This window comes from Astyanax mexicanus, chromosome 25, assembly GCF_023375975.1.
Source record: "Astyanax mexicanus isolate ESR-SI-001 chromosome 25, AstMex3_surface, whole genome shotgun sequence".
NCBI lineage: Eukaryota > Metazoa > Chordata > Actinopteri > Characiformes > Acestrorhamphidae > Astyanax > Astyanax mexicanus.
The window spans coordinates 20470592-20483862 of NC_064432.1; the positions used below are offsets into that span (position 1 = coordinate 20470592).

Sequence of the window (13271 nt, forward strand, 5' to 3'; positions counted from 1 at the left end):
ATGATAATTGTTACTGACTCATTGTACAGTATATGGATATGACCTCAATCGTTTTTGGAATTGTATTTATTTAGCGAGGAGAACACATTAATGTGAATGAGACAGTAAGTTCTTTGTTTAAAAAGTGTACGTGTGTTCTGGATAATATTATTATTTTGAGTTTGCTTAGTTATAGTGGCGTTTCCAGCGCAAGTGTTTTCTGTCCATCTGGGCGATCTGTAATTATGCGGTCCCACACAAAGCACCCGGGGTGAGAGATGCCACCTGCCCAGTCAGGGGGAAATAACGTGGAGAGGGGCTGCCACTCTGAGGGGCAGCAGGTTCAGGAGCGGTTAGCACTGTAATACAGTGTAACTCTTTCATATTTACTGTATGCTTTAATACTGTGTGTCTTCATACTGTTTCACTTTAGCCTAATAATGGGGCTGAAAGTTAAAGGGGTGATGGACTCTCAGCATCTGGCAGGAGTAAAGTCATTTGTTTGATACATTAAGTCAGAATATTTAGAATGTACCTTATTTCAATCATTGCTAAGTCAAAATCAAAAGATATTAGCTTGTCTCATGCAAAACATCGCATTGCAATTTTGTTTCATGTTTTAAGGGTTAATATTTGAACAAATCATTCATAGTGTTTGTGTCAACTTTAAATCCTAAGTCAAAATGGTACATCAAAGAATGTAAAAAATTATTACATAATAGTAAGTATAAATCTGTAGAGGACTCATCATTATAAGCACAAATATGGATAACATAAATCATTATTACATCATAGTAAGTACAAATATAAATACTTTCTTAAGTCAAAATGTAAAGAAGGCATCGCAACAAAGTTAATTCTGGATAATATAGAAGACTATTGCATCATGGGAAGTAAAAAAAAAAATTGAAAATAAAGCTGTTGACATCACAGTAAAACATGTCTAAATGAATGCTTGGTGCATGGTAGCAGAAACACAAATACAAATAGACATAAAGAAAATATGATTTTAGATAAAACATATCCCTTAACTTATTGTACATCATAAGTACCTATACCTATTACAAGTACAAATCTGAAGAAAGTTAATAATTAAAAATAAATATTGCTCCCTTGTAGGTACAAATGCGGAGGGAACAAATCACAATTGCTTTATAGTAATATAAAATCATAGTTTATTCATAGCAATGTAAAGCACTTTATAATTTCTCTACTTTCATCAAATTACGTTTTTATTATAACATGCTAAATCAGAGTTCGGGGCTATGAGTTCTGGTTGCGTCATGATAATAAGTGTGAACGTCCAGCTTTGATCCAGGCCTGATGCTCTGGTGGTTGGATTGGCCAGAAGGGGGCGCGTAATCTCTCCTCCTCACCCCGCCTCCCTCCCTCCCTCCGTCTCTCTCTCTCTCTGTCTCTCTCTCTCTCTCTCTTCACCCATTCCTCTCGTTCCTCTCTTCATTCTGCTTCTCTCCTCCGAGCGGTGTGGATATACCCGGTCTCTCTCCCCCCTCTCTCTCTCTCTCCGTCTGCGGGCTGAGTGGCGGTGGAGCTCGGCTCCTCTGGGCACCGCCACCGCAGCCATGGGCTTCTACGGCACGCTGAAGATGATCTTCTATAAAGTGAGTAGCTAATTGAACGGAGGGCGCGCGGATGGATCTTGTTGCTTGTTCTTGATCTTCTGGGACGTTATGGAGGAGGATGACATTAGCTCGCGGTTAACCGGCCGCTGCGGGCGGGTCTAGATCTGGCTCTGGCTGCAGGAGAGGGGAGTGGATCACCTTGGAGGAAGGGTGTTGGAGGAGATCTCCGGCGCGTGCATTTCTTTGGTTTAGCTTAACCTTACCTCCTGTGCACGCGACAGGTCGATACATCTAGCTAGAGGTTAGGCGTGAGCACGTACCCCTACAAGAATAACGAGCGCAGACGGAATAACGTTGTGTTGTTGAGCTGATTGCATTTTGCAGTTTAGAGGTGGAATGCGCGCTCGTGCTAGCTAGTGAGCTATCCGGTTTTTAAGGGCTAGTCCGTCACCTTAAACTAGGCTCTAAACGCTGCAATGCAATCTTTTAGAGATGCCATTATCCACTACCGTGCCTGTCTGTCTCTGTCTGTCTGTCTGTCTGTCCTTGGCGTGCAATGCATGCATTATTGTTTTAATGCGTTCAAAATGCAGTGTGCAGTGCAATGCATTGCGCGCAGTGTTTGAGGCGTCTACACCGCGCGTGCTTGTGCCTGCGCTTGCGCCTGTCTGTGTGTGTATCAGTGCGCTCGTGCACACCGGCTACCTCGCCAGCAACGTATGTAGCGTTATGCACACCACCACAACTGCAGTGCAACACGCGCAGCCGTCGTTCCTCTCGTTTGCATTGCATTGCATAGAATAGTATTGCATTTACTACTACTGCTGCTGCTGCTTCTGCGCACCTGCGCTTCTGTTGCCGCCGCCATCCTCCTCCCATCCCATCCCGCCTCGCTATCTCGCAGAAGAGGAGCACCCTGCGCTCTTGCGCACTCTAATGCTCGTTTCGTATTCACGTATATTAGTGTAGCTAGCGACGCAGTGACGCTAACTGCGTGTGTTACTTGTGATTATAGTATTTATTGCACGCGCGTCTCAGCACCGTCACGCGCGCGCTCTAACGAAAAAAAGGGCGTTGTGGAGTGTCTCCGCAGTCCACGAGTGTGTGTTCTCGTGTTCTCGCGCCCTGCTGCAGTAAAGCACTTCATAAACCACCCCCCTCCACACCCACCCACCCAGCTTCACGCATGCATCTCAGGCTGGGGAGCTGCTGAGCCCGAGCTCGTTCCTCCTTCATTAGATCCAATAGCACATCCACCATAGGGAGTGATTAATAACCTAACACAGCCTTGCTGCAGGGTGGATGTTTTTTTTGATGGGTGTTTTTAAACATCTGCTGGCCGTTTCCCCTGCTTTTCATGCTGGACAGTAGAGGAATAGCTAAGGGGGAATAAGATGGATTTGGTCATTATTAGTCTTGAGGTTTACTTGTTGATTAGCTAGTGTAGAGTAGAGTATTAATCCGTGTGTGTTTTCAAGTTGTATTCCATCAGTTTTTGACCAGAATATGTGTCATTACTAGTTCTTGGTTGAGTACCATCAACAAATTGTTTGCAATTTGTAGAGATTCGAAGAGAAAACCTGTAGTGACTTAATAACAGGAGCCAATGGGCAGATAGATGCAAACGTCAGGGTAAAAACATAAGCATATACCTAAAAGGATCCTTATCTATGCATTTGATTTGAATAGAAAATATTAGGAGTGCATTTCAGTTTGTGTTGTGTTTAAACCCCGCCCACTTGAAAGCAGTGTTGTACTCTGATTGGATAAAAATGAACCTTTTTTAAATAAAATTTTATAAATATTTTTTTTTATACTATCACCATTACATTTGGATTTAAACAATTGCAAAATATTGCCATGGTTATAGTATTTCAATATATTGAATCAGCAAATTCTTTCCATCACACAGCCCTGTTTTCATCCAGATCCTAAGCTCATAGACCTTCCTCAACAATAGCCTGTGGTCAATAACCATTGACTTGAATAAGCCGAAAATGTCTTCACACACAATACGAGCCAATATTTTTGACTATCTGCATTGTTTTTAAATGAAAAACAGTATTAATTATTTTTACATGATACTATTTCAGCCCCTCTATATTTGTATAAAATAAAAGGGCTGCTCTTGTTACCATGCATTTTCAAATTGATTCAATTCTGCCTTTATTCTCACTCGGGAATACAATTTAATGGTTGTACCCTTTTTAAAAGGTAATCTAGGTTCAGATATTTTTAACTTAAAAGTAAATGGATAAAGTAGTATAGTTAACTCCTGTTGAATAAGTAAGTGGATGGCAAGTAGAATTTCTTCTACAATTATTTTATTATTTTGGATGTTTCATGATTCATACAAGGCACTACACAGAGTTTTGACAGAACTGTATTAAATTAAAGACATTTAAGTTTAATCTCATAGTAGCCCTGAAATCCACACAGAATGGTAACAAAGCTTAAATGTTACAATCAAAGCAAAAAAAGTTAGACTTGCAAAAACGTCAAAAAAGAAAATAAAGACCTATAAAGCTGTAATTATTCAGAGACGTGTGCATAGGGTTGAACCATGCTGGAATATTCCTTTAATCTTTCAAAGATATTTTCAGGATTGTGGCTAGCCATCACAGACTGCATTGCCCTCTGATTTTTGCGGGTAATTTAGAGATGCTATACATAAGATTTGCTGTTATGGACCCTGTTGTTTTCCTAAGCGTTTTCACAAAGCACAGTGTTACAGGAACGTTTGGCTCAGTTTAAACCGCTGTAAAGTTTTGTGTGAAACTATATAAATTAGGATTTTGTTGTGCATTAGGTTGTGTACAATGTACAATATTTGCAAAGCACAGACTTAAGCTAGGAATGCCTTAATTTGTGTTTGTTTTACTGTGAGGATTTGATTGCATTCAGTGACAAAACTTAACCTCAGGATGATGGATGATCCCTACCCTACTTCATTCTCAACTCCCCAACTCATCTGATAGATATTGGATATGCTGGGGGGCACACTTGTATTCTAGCCCATGGCCAACATTGGGCCTAATTCCAAAAGGCTTATAGTATTTGACTGCAAAGAGTCCTATTCTTTTGGCAGTACTTATTTACAGTGACTAGCCTAGCTGTGTGAGATAAGATCTGTGTAAATGCACAATGTTTGCAACACAAAATAGCTGGAAGCATGCATGCATATTGTCTCTAATTCTGTATTAAATAACTTGTAAGCTAAGTTTCTCTGACTAACCTAAATGAAATTGGCTGTGCCCTCCTGCATTTGACTTCTATACACTTACATGTACACACCCTCTTGATCCAACATACCACTCTTGACTATCTAATCTCATTCATTCATACTCACACACCCTTCCTGAACTGCCATTCCTGTGAGATCACCATTTTGAGAACAACTGTGGGTTGGTGCTGAGATCTATCGTATAAAACAAAACCACTTCCTGACAGTTGGAGAAATCAGAGGACCTTCAGAAGGGGAATGAAGCCATTCACATTTTTCTGTTGAATTGAAAACAGATTTTTGTGTGGTGTGCGCTTGTGTTTGTGCCTCTGCAGAAATTCTTTTTTCCCCTTGGTTCTTCTTGCTTGTCATTGGTGTGTTTTAGTCAACACCAAGATACTTGAACCTCTGTATTCCCTTTTTACATTGATTTTTATTTTAATCTAGTGTTAATCTTGCTAGAGCAGGAGTGATCATCTAGAACAGTGGTTCTCAATCTGTGGTAGGTGTAACACTAATATCCCAATGTGGTATATTAGATGATAGGGCACTAAGGGCAGTAAGATAAACCATATTTGTATAATTATGATTAGTTTTTACGATAAACACATGGCAAGATCTGGAATAACAGCAAACCCAACTGCATTACCTGTGTGCAGCAACAGAAGGCATTATACTAGACTGTGCTCATGTTACATAACCAGACTGGAGGCAAAGCGAGGTAGAGATTTGCAATGTTCAGCAAAATATCCAGCAATGTTATCATCGCATACACATCTTATAGATGACCTCAGAAAATGTGTTGCATACACAAAATATTATACATTTAAAATCTATAAAGTTTTAATATGTAATTCAGTTTGTTTTTAGTGGTTATTCTCTTTAGATATTGTTTAATATCACATTTCAGTTATTTACTCTCAAAACTGCAATGCTAATTAATTAATTATTAGTAATAGTTTCCCAGGTTCTACAGGAGGATACTGTGGACTCAACAATTCCCAAAAGTCTCTGAATTAGGATTTAATAAGCAATTAACTTAGGGTTTAAAAAGGATGCCATGCAAATATATTAGACACATAGTGATATCATAGTGATATATTTTGGCCATATTGTCCAGCCCTACACTGAATTAACTATATGTAAAGGATGTGTGTAAATATAGTTGTGTAGTGATGGTATATGTACAAACAATAACAGTTTACGCAATAAGTTACAATGTGTTTAAGCAAAATAAAAAATAAAAATACATTTTAAAGCACATATATGTAAAAAAAACTCATGCCATAAACGTTCACGGCAAGTTAAATAGTTTTACTTAAATCCACACATCAAAGCCAAGGAAGTATAAATTCACGATTTGTTCTGCTTGTGCTCCATCTTCCGTCTTCCATCTTCCGGTGGCCTTCACAGTGCGGGGTCCCTTAATCAGAACCCCAGGCTCAGCGTCACACACAAATAACCTTCCTCTCGGTGGTCTGCTAGCTCCTGTAGGCAGATGGAAATGAGGGAATTAAATGCGAGTGCTCTGCTGTTTTGATGGCTGTATCTCACACAGCTTGTCTGATCCAGTCTCATCACAGTTACAGCTGCTTCCTCAGAGTCTCAAGGCAAAAAAAAACAACAAAAAAATGACATGATCAGAAAGGGTTGCATGATACAGTAAAAATACTGATACCAGGGGTGGCTAATATGACCCTAAAGTAATATTACAGTATTTCAGGTTATTTTTGCGATTAAGATTTTTTGACTATATGGCAGTGTGAAAAATATATTTGATTTCAAGAGTAAACTACTTAAAATAAATGTTCATTTTATTTAGTTTCAAATGTTCAAAAAAACATTGAAAAAAATCAGTCAATTTGTTTTTGTAAAGTGTAACTTATCAAAACTTATCACTCTGATTTTGTATGAAATAAAAAAGTGCAACAAATAATGCATGGCATCAAATAGTCTTTATACCAAACAGCAGAATATTTATTGCATGCATATAAACTGTGTGTCTGCTTTAATTATTTAATAATAATCTTCTACATAGAACATTATCTGGGGATTTAATAGATGAATCATTAAATAGTACATTAACTTGATATTAACATAGCTTATGTCTAAAGTGTTGGCGCAGTGTTAACATATTACCTTGTGTGCAGGCATTGCCCTTTTGTGAGATAAAATTATTAGCTTGTGGCTAGCACATTACTTTGGGATAAACACATTAGCTAGTTACCTTGAGGTAAATATATTATTTTTTGTACTTTATTATTTTTTTGGGCTTTGGGGATAAACATTAGCTTGTTGTTTATGTTGTAGTCCAGGCTTGCCATATTGGCTTTTGGCAAGTATCTTGACTGGGAGTTAATGTATTGGGTAACATATTGGTTCACTAGTGCTTCAGCTTAGGACCAATATATTGTGTCTAGTGCTTTAGCTTAGGGTTAATGTATATGCCTGTGGCTAGTGCTTTAGCTGAGGGTTAATATATATATATATATATATATATATATGTGCCTGCAGCTAGTGTTTTACCTCTGTGTAATATATTAGCCTATTATAAGTTCTGCTGTATTAGCCAGTTGCTTGGGATTAGATAATGTATTAGCTTGTGGCTAGTATTTTAGCTCATAAATAATATATTAGATTGTGACTTGTTCTACTGTTCTGGTTAATATAATATTCCATTACTGGTGCCAGTGTATTAACTAGCTTGTGGCTAGTTATTTACCTACCTCAGAAATAATACATTAGGTTGTGGCTTGTTCTATTCTTCTGGTTTATACATTATTTCCCATAACTAGTGCTAATGTATTAGCCTTTGACTTGGCATTAACATCTTCTTAGCTTCTGGCTAGTTTTTATAATATATTACATTGTGCTTTAGCTCTGGTTACTATATTAGCTCATAGCTAGTGCTGATGTATTAGCTTGTAACATGTGATTAATATATTAGCTTGTGGCTAGTGCTTTCCCTCAGAAATAATATTTTACATTGTGACTTTAGCTTCAGCTCTGGTAATTATAATAGCACATAGCTAGTTATTAGCCTGTTATTATCCTGTGATTTGGGTTTAATTTATTAGCCTGTTGCTAGTGCTTTAGCACATGCTAAATATGTGAGACTGACTAATAGTGCTGAGAGGTTAATCCAATTAGTTTGATTAATTGAATTAGTTTTCCTATCTGAAATATGAGGTTATTTTTGTACTTTGTTCAATATTAAAGATGCATGAGGGTAGAAAGAATCTAGTAACTATAGCTACAGCATCTACATATACAACTTAAGTCATGTAAGAACAAAAATAATCTAGAGTTGTTTGTATATTTGAAGAATATTTAATTATTTGTGCTTGTTTGTATACATATATAAAGGAACCTGTTCATGATACTCCCACTGAAACCGTGATTGATTGATGATGGAGGGCATTTGCATATTGCAGTATTGATTACCAAGTGATGAATCTTGCAGCGCTATTGTGCATCATTCTCATTTATCTTCCTTTCACATGTTGCTCTGATGAAACCTGCTGATGGAAACATTGACTCAGATGTAGCTGTTACTTTGTCTCATTAACCCAAATTTCTCCAAACATCCTCTGCCACTTTTATACCCCACCGTACAATGAACAAAGGGGTCCTATTGTGAGTGCTGGTTCCTTTGCTGATCCGAAAAGGCCGTTTCTGATTTGGCGAAAGCGAGGATCTGTTCTAAGCGCCGTTCTTGCACCCCTAAAAATAGTTATTATTCAGATGTGCTCCAGGATCTCGTTGTGCGAGGACACACTGAACCTTTGTTTTTCAGGCTAGATGCTCTGTAGCCCGGCACCAACTATTCTCCAAATAGAGGGCTATCTCGGCCTGTGTGTGTGTGTGTGTGTGTGTGTGTGTGTGTGTGTGTGTGTGTGTGTGTGTGTGTGTGTGTGTGTGTGTGTGTGTGTGTGTGTGTGTGTGTGTGTGTGTGTGTGTGTGTGTGTGTGTGTGTGTGTGTGTGTGTGTGTGTGTGCACGAGTGTGTTCATGTGTGAAAGAGGAGGGGGGTTTGGGTGGTGAAGAAAGAGGCCAGTAAAGAATAGGGTCGCTCTATTTTTCTCCTCCAGCTGATATAAATCAACCTTCTCCGACTCACGCCAATGGAGCAGCCATTGCTCATCGTGCCCTTTTGGCAGTCTTGCCAGACCTGTGTGTGTGTGTGTGTGTCTGTGTGTGTGTTTCCAGTACACACGTCTAACCTCTTGAAAGTCTACCAGCCTGTCAGACTCGAACGTCAGCTTTTAACAACTTAGGGTCAAATCCGTCTTTTCTTAGACAGCTTTATTTGACAGAAGATGTGTTACTTACAGTTGAAAGCCTTATAGAAGGAATCTTGACAATCATCTATTTGTCTGGAGATTGGTATTTTTGGTGAAACCTGATTTTTTATTGGAAAGACTTGGTGTTCGTTGGAGGCCAGTGGCTTTACTTAAGAGTTGGTTTGGAGATGTTGGCAGTGTTTGTGTGTGGGTGGAGAAAAGTTACTATAAATACTTTCCAAAAAAAAAAAAAAACTTTTGTTAACTATAAAGTTACTATAAATACTTTCCAAAAAAAAAAAAAATAACTTTCGTTAACTGCATTAAATGAATTGAGCTATGCTGTTAACTGATAGTAATGCCAATAGAATAGTTTGATCCCTTTGAAGCAGATAGGCATAAACCTATTGGTTAGAAGGATATAACTCTCCAGTATTAAGCTGTGGAGCAGTGGAACTGTGTGTCTGACACCAATATTTACATGTATACTAATAATGAAACATCAATACTGCGAATTTGAACATCAGAACACTATCACTAAACACAATATCGCAATCTGAACCCCTATTATGTAGCACTTACACTGCTGTCTCAGTCAAGATAATGGATCACAGTCTCCAAAACAGTCTTGCAGTTGCTGTGAGTTTACTATAAATGTCAGTGTAGTTCTGGCCTGGGGTTTTAATGAGAAGATGCACACAATGCTGCTGATTTTTGTGTTTTAGCTTCATCAGGACTCTTTGAGGAGGCTCTGTGCTGAGCAGGGGGTTGTCCCTGAAACCTTGCATCTCCCTGCTTGATGCCAGATGCCCAGAGTTGTCCCTTCTGGAAAGAAAATAAACGCTGCTGACGAGGAACACTAAATTACTTTTACTATTAAAAGGTGGAGTGTAATGATGGTGATCTAGAACAGGCCAAATCATTTAAGCAGTTTCGTTGAGCTCAAGAATGTCCTTGAAATGCATTAAAAACTTCCAAGGTCTCTCATTTGTCTCAGACAGCCGAAAGGCATGTTCCTCCCCCTGTTATTACTGTCTACCATAATGGCGTGCCTTCACATGTTGTTGGGCTGTTTTTGCCCTGTTGTTGCCATTGCTGTTGCTTAGGCCTGTCACGATAACTAATATTTATATAGATGTTTGAATATCCTGAAATAAAAAAAAACAACTGTTTTAAATCAAGGTTAACATATTGTCTATTCATGTTAATGGTCTCTACTTTCCAAGTAAACACAATGGGCACTATCAAGGTCACCAAGAATGATTGAGGTCATTATATTGTTTAGAAACCTAAATAAAAAAAAAACAATCACAAATAAAATGAAAACATATCGGCATATCAGGTCATTCCTGTAAATGGTTTCGCCTTGATAAGAAAAATATAATGGGCGATATTAAGGTCAAAGGAAATTATTGAGGTCATATCTGTATATTGTATGATGATGTTATTAAATGATAATGTAATGATGACTTTCTTATGGTGGAGCATTGTTCAAGGATGTTTGTACTTGGTGGGGAATGACGGCGTTTGAGTGGAAACTGGTGGTGGTTGGAATTTGGTTCAGTAGGGGTGATTTCTGGCTACAGAACAGATATTTGTATCACATGTGTTGCTGTTTGGGTGGAGAATGGTGGTGATTGGTAAAAGAAGTGTGACATGGGGTGTAAAATCAGGATTTTTCATTGTTTGATGGAGAACAGTGACTTATATATGTTGTTGCTGTTGCTGGTTTTCGAACTAAAACCCTGAATTAACTTGTTTTTCTCTCTCTGTCTCTTTTGCTCTTTAGATGAAGAGGAAGTTGGACCATGGCCCCGAGGTTCGACCTTTCCCTTCAGGCAAAAAGCCCTGCCCAAGGTAAAAACACACAAACAAACCATTCTGCATTGTTTAGGTGTATCATTAGAGCTTTGTATCACGTCTCACGATAAAAGGGTATTGATAAATATACTGTTTATTATACATCCGCATTATTAACCATATTTTTTAGTGATCCGCTTGTTCTATTTGAATAAATGAATGTTTAAATGTTTCTGCTGAAGCTGCTGTATTGAGTGTGCTGTTGTGGTGTGTGTGTGTGTTTTTGGCAGGGTTTCAGTGTGTGTTCTCTCACTGCGGAGGCTGAGCACTGAGTTGTAATTAAGTCGGGGTTCCACAGCAGCCCCCCTTCTTCTTTCACCTCCTTTATTCTGCAGTTTGTTCCGTTAATGATTCCCCTACCTTGTGCTTTTGAAACAATATTTATTACGTTATAACTGCGCCTTGTGGGATTTTGCGGGTCTCCCTGAGGCATGCTCAGATAACAGTTTTGTTTTTCTTTAGCCAGAGACTTCCGGAGGCCAGACAAAAATTCCATTTTGTTTGGAGATAGGTCTTTGCTTTGGGGAGAAACAATTTAGATTTTGCATAATTGGATACTTTTGGATGAATTTTAGCTTAGTGAGCCGTATCAATATTCACCTTTATTTCTTTAGAAACAATTTATTTGCCATATATTTTAGCTTTTAACCAACTGTATGCAGACAGTTAAATGAAATGAGATGTTTTTACGTTTTTTGGCATTTATTAAGCTTGTCCTTGCATACTTACAGACTGGTCACCGCTTGAAATCCTCTTTTTAAATTTAACATATTAAATAAAACAATAGATCTATTGAAACTCATTAATCTATAAAAAGAATTGCTTCAAGCAGTGTGTTTTAAAGCATGGTCAGTGTCTACCAATTATAGTAGTGCGGCTAGTGTTACTTGGGTCTTTTCTTGGCATACAGTAAAAATTGTCAGCAAAGATCTGTTTGTAGTATCAACCTATTCTAGGCATCAGTCCAATACCAACGAGATTGTTAAAAATAAATAAATAAATAAATAAAGCAGTTATCGGCCAATACCAATATAATTCTGATATCATTCTAAATTCGTAAATCCATAAAGGGTGAAATAGACAAATATCATTATCATACATGAAGGAAGATATTAGCCTCTATTACACTCTAGATGTGTGCCATATCGTATTGTACACAATAATATTAAAAAAAGAAATTAATCTTATTGTGCTGATAGCTTTGTTCTGTATTGCAAGCAGTGTTTTCCTGATTTTCTGTTTTGTTTGCTATTAGATTAAAGGGTATTTTTAATGTAATATTAATTTTAATATAGTTTGTTGCAGTTTACATGCATGCTCTAAATATTCTGTGCTCTAGTATATAGGATTTTTTTCTTAGATTTTACATTATTATTTTATTCAAAATCAGACATGACTTGTTACTGTTGTTTAGTTTACAGATTTTCTTTCTGCTGAATGCTGTTTAAATGCTGAAGCTTTTAAACTACATAAAAATCTATCTTTATTACTGACATTTATTAATAAAATATTTTCCTTTAACTTTTTTTTTTATTTTTCAGTCCGACGGGTTTGGTCCCATACCCGTCCACCCCCACTACGTTTGGAGACTTGCGGGCGGCTAATGGACAGGGTCAGCAAAGACGCCGCATCACCTCCATACAGCCCCCCACTGGCCTGCAGGAGTGGCTCCGGACCTTCCAGGTAAGGAAGAGTTGGCCTGGTGTTATTGTGGTTGTAGAGGTAAAATTTTATTCACTTCTGATTAGTAAGGGCATTAGTTCACCTCTGGTGCATGCTGGGAGTGCTCACCAGTATTAAATGCTTAAATAACATCCTTTGGGACTGAGTGTCACATTCGTTAGCATTCCTCTGGAAATTGGTGAACATCTGGTGCAGTGCTTACAGTGTCTGAGCCTCCATAATTCAGCCTGAGGAACGTCTTACCAGAGGTCAGAGAAATCAGACCTGTTAGTGAAACACCTGAAACCACTCCACTATTTATTTATTTATTTATTATTTTTTTTACAGACATGCCAATAATGACACGAATATATCCTCATAATATTTCACAATATTTTCACTGTAATGCTCCTACAGTAATGCGATTGTGTAGGTGACTCAATGCACCAGCTGATGCAATGCACCAGTAGTGTTGAGTGTTCCTAAAATGCGACCACAAGCTTCTGTATGAGTACAATGATTGATTTGTTTATTGTATTCAGTAACTCAGCACTATATAGAATACGGCCGCTTCTGCTGTGCTTGCGTGAAATGCTGGCCTTGTCAAGATTCTAAAAACCTTACGCAGCTGCATTACCTAGGAGCCTGTTTTCTGTTATGATAGGATCTTAACCCACCAACA

General features: G+C 38.1%; 1 protein-coding gene across 6 annotated transcripts in view; it reads left to right on the top strand.

The window, feature by feature from the left end:
- The window catches only part of fbxw7 (F-box and WD repeat domain containing 7), a 163606-nt gene that overhangs the window by 121768 nt on the left and 28567 nt on the right, over positions 1–13271 (top strand). For 5 of the 6 annotated variants that reach the window (XM_007230229.3, XM_022682012.2, XM_022682011.2 and 2 more), the window contains 2 exons: positions 10857–10924; positions 12469–12610. In XM_007230229.3, coding sequence (XP_007230291.3) covers positions 10857–10924; positions 12469–12610 — 210 coding nt within the window. Of the gene's footprint in view, positions 1–1437; positions 1602–10856; positions 10925–12468; positions 12611–13271 lie in introns of those variants that run through there. The other variant, XM_007230232.4, reaches the window with a different exon arrangement.